Below are 7,543 nucleotides of genomic sequence, written 5' to 3' on the forward strand. Positions count from 1 at the left end.
AATCAATATTTATTAAGTACCTATTAGCAACGCTTTATAAATTTTAAAAAGTGGTTTGGCAGAACTTCATTAGCAAAAAATGGAGCCCCACACCCAAAGTCAAAACCAAGCCTAAATAGACTAAGTGATTCTCTTCTCTGGGCCTCATTTATTCATCTATAACTTAAAGAGATTGAACTGGTAGCTTCTGATCTTGACTGCTTTTTTGGAGCTTGGCTTAAGTGTATGAAACCCAGCAATATACAGGGATAGGCTCCTACTGGCCTGTGAGAGCCAAATATTAACTTTTCAGGAATTTTATAAGATAGTACTGCTGGTAACTTGAAACTAGCTATAGTGGAAATATTTATACCATGGAAATAGGCAAATGCTACAAACTAGGCCTTCCTCCCTCCGCCCCTTGCCACCATCCTCCCCTCCAGAGATGGTTTTCACCAGCACACTAGTGAGACCCCTCTTCAACTGACACACAATACACACCTAGCCAGGTACATTCTCACCCTCTAACACTGTCATTAACAGTTGTGGGAAAAGAATCACAGGTCTCTAGGACCCCACAGGGCCCCAGTCTCAAAGAATCTGCCCTAGCACAGCCAGGCCCACATGCTCAGGCATGCATGGGGTGGGAAGCACAACGTTCCAGGCAGATCAACCATCTGTCTGACAGTAGGTTGGTCGTTCTCAGACACAGGGGAGTGGAGGTTGGTGGTTAACATACTGGAGTCTCACTGACCTGAGATGGAGCCCCAGATCTAGATGCAGCTGTTCTTGCAGGCCACCTGCCTGGCCCTGGAATATACTTCTGGCCTCTGGCCCTACTGGCAGACATTGGTCCAATGCGTCTTGGCTCTAGCATACCTCTCTAAAGTCATTCCTGCCTCCTTGCCCCGTGGGACAGCTCCACTTAGGTCACTCTTGGCATGTGATGTTAGCGAAGTTCTTCTTGACACCAGAGCTCAGTTTCCTCACCTTTAAAATGGGGACAAGTTCTGAGTTAGCCAAATGGTTTCTAGGATTAGGTAAGAATACCAGCAAAGTGAATGTAAAGCCTCCACACCATGCCTGGTAGAAGTAGGTGTTTAGTAAATGTTAACAAATGCTGTTTTCACACCTCCAGATATATTCTGCCCAGCCAGGGCCCCCTTTGGCTCAGTGCTCCCTCTCACTACCTGAATTTTGGCACAGAAGGGCTTAGTGAGTGGCGAAGGACAAAGACAAAAACAGGCAGCTTCATTTTCCAACTTTTATGAAAATTAATAACATTAATAGCTCACAGACATATATATATATATATATATATATACACACAAGGCTATGTACAGTCATTAAGTTATTAATTAGTCTCCATATAAAATGTTTCTACATTAGTGTTCCAGGCTAGGCCTCATCAGTCCTTGGCATATTCACAGTAGCAGTCCCAGGGCTTGGCCCCATGGGTTGAGAGAGAGGAGGCAGGAGGCTGTAGGAATAGCCCACCCCAAGGTGGGCACAGTTGTTATCATGGGCTGTTTACTTTCAAGTCTTTGGCTCTCTTCTTGGCACCTGGAGATCAGCTGTTCAGTGAGTGGGCAAGCAGGCCTGGATTTCTCATATGGCCTAGTGATGCATGCCCTTTTCATGGTGGCTTCAGGTAACACAGCAGGTCCTAGAGGATGCTGGCCAGCTCTGTAGAGTCTGTGTCAGAGCAGCCTGAGCTGCTGGCCTCTTCCCTACAAGAACCAGAGGAGACGGGTTGGAAGAAGCTCCCTTAACCTTACCCTTACCCTGCCCCCACCTGCCTCATTCTTCAAGGATCTTGGCTCTGCAGTCTTAGCCAGCTGTTAGCAAACCACGGGCCACACATAGTTTGCTCACTCCTACTCATCCCAGAAACTGCTGGTTGTTTCATTCACTATTCTTGCTGTCCACAAGACATCACAAGCCCCAGGATTATGCTCTGGCCTGGGCTTGCTGATGGGCTGGCATGACTCATTCCACCTTGCCCTCTGGTCTCCGGAAAGGCAGGGCTCAGGCCACATCTGAGGTCCTGTGTGCCAGTAGAGTCATGAAGAGTGCAGGCTGTGGAGTCAGAATGCCAGGGTTTGAACCCAGCTCTATCCTTTATCAACTGGGCCAGTCACTCTTCCTGGTTAAGCCTGTTTCTTCATCTATAGAGTGGGAATCATAGGACCCTGTGACACCTAGGGTTGTTGGAGGACTACAGGAAATCATGAATGCACATTCTCTAAAACGTAAACTCCTTGAGAACAGGGATTTGTTTCATTCACTAGAGCAATATCTGCCCGACGGTAGGCTTCCAATAAGCATTTGTTGAATGAATAAATGAAAAACCACTTAGGTGCATGCCTGGCATGCAGCTAAGTGTTCAAGAAATGTCAGCTGCCACTATCATAAATCGGCAAAGGGAAAGGGCAGAGGAGGGGCCATCAAGCGAAGATGTATGGGAGGAAAGTCGACATGGCCACTGGAAGCACAGCTGAGGACTTAGAATGGATGATGCTCCTTCCCCACCTCCCTGTCCCTTTCCTGCTCTCACCTCAGAGCCTGCAGTGCCTTCTTGTTCTGCCGCCGCTTCTCTTCATCAATGGGGTATAGCTTGAAGAGCAGCAGGCCTAGCAGGATGAGGACTATGGGAGCCATTGTCACCAGCATCTTCAGTGTAAACCTGACACGTGCTGGCTGGGAGCAGCCACGGGTCTGGTACCCAGCAAAGCTGTGAGACCCAATGGGAAAAGGAGTGGTGAGAATGGGATACCTGGGGCCTGTACCTGCCCAGCACTGCCCCCCACCCCACCCCGCTCACTCAAGACTGAGAGTAGAGATGCCCAGTGAGACTCCAGAGGCAAACTTGGTGAAAAAAACATAGAAGGAGAAGAAGATGGGCTCGGTTCCATGGGAGTGAGGCTGCTTCAAGAGGAAGTCGTCAATGACGTCGGGCAGCATGGACCTGTACAGAGTGGTGGCAACCATGAGAACCCACCTACCAAACAACCCCAGGTCCCTGATAGCTCATCTGGCACCCTTGTGTCAACGAGAAGAGGTGGCCTTCTGGGAGTCTGTAGCCCCATGGTAAACATCTCAGTGAGGAGATGGCAAATTCATATGAATAAGAAAAGAAGGCTCCTTCCTCCATGATGAAGTAGCCCCACTTTAGGTGCACAGCTGGGCGAGCAGAGTGCAGAAGGGATTTAAGCCCCCATTTCCCACCCCGATTAGATATTCTTACAATTTACAGCCTGTACAACCGTATAGGAAGACCTGCCCCACCTGCCAACAACAGAATGGCCTGCAAGAGAATTCTCCCCAAGGAGCTTCAGAAGTGGGGGGTGGGGGGCTGAGGAACACACCCGGTGTGCCTATATACCTACCAGGGTAGTAAGAAGGCGGCTGCTACACTGATGCCAGCTGCCACGGCTACTACGTATGTGACAATCAGGTTGCTCTCCTTGAGGGCCACCAAGATGAGAAACGGCACTGCTGACTAGAGGAGGGGTGCAGGAAGATGAGACAGCTGGGAGACTTCCTCCAGCAACCCCCAGCCCAGCCCAGGTGCTACACCTTCAGCTCCACTCACTGAGATCCCGATGTATACAGCCGTTTTCTTGCCAAACCGAGTTAGGAACCACTGCCAAAGAGGAATGGTGAATGTGGCTGAGAGCTGTGGATGGACAAAGTGGGTGAGGAGGATGGGTTAGAGCCATTGAACCCCTCCTGCCCTTTCCAAGACCCCAAAGGTCTCCCAGCCCTGCCTGAGAGCAGCCAGAAGATACAATCTGGTCAGTGGGAAATTGATGGGCACCTTTGATGGCTCCTAAGGGGGGCGGAGAGAGGGTCCCAATCTCATCTGCCTTTCCTGAGCACAATTGAGCCAAAGTTCTAAAGTTCCTGGCCTCCGCCCCTTCACTCTTGCTATGCTCTCCACTTGAACATCTAACCTCAAACTCTTTCCCTTTTTCCTCCCAGTGTTACTGAAATATAATTGACATGTAACATTATATTAGTTTAAGGGTACAACATAATGACTTGATATATGTACCCAAACTCTTTCCACAGTCCTACCTAAGCAATTGTAGGTCAGACCTAACTAAATATTCTGAGAAACCTCCCTCATGCCTTCATAACCTTGAGTCAGTCTGGGAAACATCCTTTGACTTTCCAAAAAACCATCCCGCATCCTATGCTACTTCAGCCCAGGCTTCCCTCCCACCCTTGGGGCTCCCCACGCACCATGATGGCCAGGAGCAGATTCTGGAATTCGTTGCGGAAGCCCAAGGTGTAGGTACAAAATAAAGCAAAGTTCCCTTCCACCAGCTGGGGGAGGGGATGGGAAAGGGAAAGGAAACACAAAGAAAGATGTGATGTTGGGGCTGAGCCTCCCTAAGACATTCTCTGTGCTCCAGGGACCTCAGATTACCCACCCCCCAGCTCCACCTGTCACATCCCAAGTCCTCAGCTCACTCCCTCCCAGTGCACGGCACCCCCAGGCTGAGCACATCAGGCCCCCCACTCACCATGAATGCCAGGGAGGTGAAGAGGAAGCCAGCGATAAGCTTGATATATGGGCCGTGGCTCATGACCAGCCGGAGGCCCCGAAAGAAGGACATTGGCTCAGCCTGCTGAGTCTCATAGGGTTCTGGGGGCCAGAGGAGACAGTGAAGAAAGAGCAGAGACCCCTCCCAAAGCCCGAGGTCTAGGCAGAGGGACAAAGCCATCCTGTGTTGGGACTGCACCCCCACCCCCAAGGGGCTTCTTACCTCTCTGCTCTCGCACACCCAGGACCAGGATGACAGCACAGATGACATAGATGGAGGCAATGACCCCTGCTGCCAGCAGGTATGCATTTTGCTATAAAAGGGGGATTATAGGCAACAGACATTCAATCTGATCTCATCTCAACTCCCAGCAGTTCCATTCAATGACTTTGAACTAGTCCCTTCTACTCTGGGGCCTCACTGTCTCCATCTGTGAAATGGCAGAATCGTCCTGGGCCTACTACTGTTTCCCAAGGCTGGGCAAAGTCCAGTGGAACAAAATGTCAAGAAGCTGGGCTGTGGAATCTGAAAGCCCACAGATCAGATCTCCCCAAATCTAGTTTCTGCAACTCACTAGCTCTATCATCCTAGGTAAATTATTTAGCCTCTCTACGCTTCAGTTTTCCTTATCTTCAGAGCGGGCATAACATTAACAGTTTGTATATCAAATGCCCAACAACTAACAAACACTAGCTATTATTACTATTTTGAGGAAGACTGCAAACCACGCCATCATTCCTCATCTCCCCAAACCCTTGCCCTTCCAGAGGCCTCACCGTTCCTCTGAGTGAAGTGGAGCTGTGTGTGCGATTGGCACCTTCCGAGGCCACTTCTGAACCATTGGGGACCTGGAGACAAGGCGTATCCGCTTGGCCTACAATTTGCCCCTGGATTGCTGTTCCCAGCACTGTGCCCAATACCTCCACAGTCATCCCTGAGCAGTGAAAAGAAGGTCCTTTGGAGGGGACCCACGGCTTGTGGTCCCCCAGGGAGGAAGGTCAGGTGGATAGAAGGCCAGTTCTAGCCCCAGGTGATGGGAGCAACTCCAAGTAGGGTGGGTACAGGGTGGTGGGACAGATGGCACCTTGGCCTAAACTCATGGCCTTGCTCTGTATGACCTCTGGCTAGTTTTACACTTCTCTGGTCTCACTAGAACAATAAGGGGATGGAGTTATTTTTAAGATGGTTTCACACCCACTCCCAGCAAGGGAAGAAATGTGGCAGAAGGGTCAGGGAGTGGAGGACCCAGGGTTCCTGGTGGGTGGGATCAGCAGGCTGGGGAGAAACTTACGATAGGCAGTGGCTGAATCCCGCTCACTCTGCTCTGTGCTGATGAACATGGTGAGAGCTGAGTAGGGAACGTGGAAACACTGGTATGGAAGAGAGGCCCTCGGCCAGTCAGATGATGGACAAACAGATGTGGCTTTGGGCACCAACCCTAAAGGCCCCAGGGACTGCCCCCACCCCTGCCCTGACACCCAGGTGCCCACACTCACTGTGACCAGTGTCTCAAAGAGGCAATAGAAAAGCAGGTACCACAGGGCCTGGCCCTGTGGGAAGTCAGGGACGAACCAGATGAGGAAGTAGGCAATGATGGCCAGGGGTGTGGAGAAGACAATCCTGAGGAAGCAGAGGATATATGTTATATATATTATCCAGACTTAAAAAGGAATGAAATTCTGACACATGCTACAATACAGATGAACCTTGAAGACATCATGCTAAGTAAAATCAGCCAGACACAAAAGGACAAATGCTGTATGATTCTACTTACACGAGGTATCTAGAGTAGTTAAATTCATAGAGACAGAATGTAGGATAGAGGTTTCCAGGAGCTGGAGGGAAGGAGGAATGGAAGTCATTGTTTAATGAGTATAAAGTTTCAGTTTGGAAAGATGTAGAGATAGATGGTGGTAATAGTCACACAACAATGTAAATGTACTTAATACCATTGAATTGTACATTTAAAAATGGTTAAAATGGTAAATTTTGTTATGTGTATTTTACCACAATATGAACATTTATAAGGTGATTAATTGCTGTGGGTTAAAGAAATTTAAAGCAGGCTGAATGGGGATTAGGAGTATGGGGGTATAATTCACAACCAAGTAGACAGGGTAGCCTTCATTGAGAAGGTGACATCTGTGACATCTGACTTGAATGAGAGAGAGTTGGCCTTTCAGACACCTGAGGCAAGAGTGTGCTGGCCAAGGGGAACAGTTAGTGCAAACATCCTCAGGCAGGAGATGTACCTAGCAGGTATAAAGAATAGGAAGGAGGCCATGGGGCTGGAGTGGAGCGAGCATGGGAGATGAAATTAGGAGATGAGGTTGGAGAAGAAATGGGATACCAGGTTGGGTAGAGCCTTATAGTCCAGCGTAAAGACTCTGGTTCTATTTCCTAGGGTAGAAGTAGTTTCCAGACTTAAATACGTTGATAATGTAGAACAGTGCTTGGAACACAGTTAAGTGTTTGCTATGGTTATCACACCAGGAGAGCTCAGGGGTAGAGTACAGGCCCACAGTTAGGGGGTTTCTGAGAGCACTAGACTGGGAATCTGACCTCAGATTCAGCCCTGCTGTATCTCGGCCTCCCTGTGTGACCCTGCTGACACACTGCCTCTCACCAGGTGACCTTGGGAACTCCAGGGAAAGTGTCAAAGTCATCCTGGTCCGAAGGAGGGATTTAAATGTTGGCTGAGGGCAGATCTGGTCTAAAGCCTGGGAGAAGAGTAAGCCATAAGGCTCATGAACCCAGAAAGGCCCAGCCTCTTCCTACACCGACAGAAAGGGTGCTGGGTCCCAGGCCTGAGGAGGGGCCCCGGCGCTAACTGTGGTATAAATGGGATGAAGTCACATATACTACAAGGCAGCCCATTAGCCCACAAGTGGTCCAGTGTGCCCTCAAACAAAAGGGTGGTGGTACCACTCAAGAGGTATCACCAGGCGTTAGCACCCAGACAGGTGAGGACACGTACTAAATCAGAACCAGTCTGAAGGGCCTCAGTAACT

General features: G+C 49.5%; 1 protein-coding gene across 1 annotated transcript; it reads right to left on the reverse strand.

Moving 5' to 3' along the window:
• Nucleotides 1-1,229: 1,229 nt before the first annotated feature.
• LOC105304055 (sodium-dependent lysophosphatidylcholine symporter 1) lies at nt 1,230-6,172 on the reverse strand. Its single transcript, XM_011377977.2, has 11 exons — nt 6,029-6,172; nt 5,824-5,902; nt 5,309-5,466; nt 4,755-4,845; nt 4,512-4,633; nt 4,228-4,311; nt 3,575-3,658; nt 3,369-3,481; nt 2,804-2,947; nt 2,537-2,713; nt 1,230-1,709 (listed from the first exon to the last, which is right to left on the reverse strand). The coding sequence occupies exons 2-11, from the start codon at nt 5,870-5,872 to the stop codon at nt 1,646-1,648; spliced, it is 1,086 nt and encodes a 361-aa protein (XP_011376279.1). The 5' UTR covers nt 5,873-5,902; nt 6,029-6,172; the 3' UTR covers nt 1,230-1,645.
• Between the last annotated feature and the right edge of the window lie 1,371 nt (nt 6,173-7,543).

Source organism: Pteropus vampyrus, unplaced genomic scaffold (genome assembly GCF_000151845.1).
Source record: "Pteropus vampyrus isolate Shadow unplaced genomic scaffold, Pvam_2.0 Scaffold326, whole genome shotgun sequence".
NCBI classification, from domain to species: domain Eukaryota; kingdom Metazoa; phylum Chordata; class Mammalia; order Chiroptera; family Pteropodidae; genus Pteropus; species Pteropus vampyrus.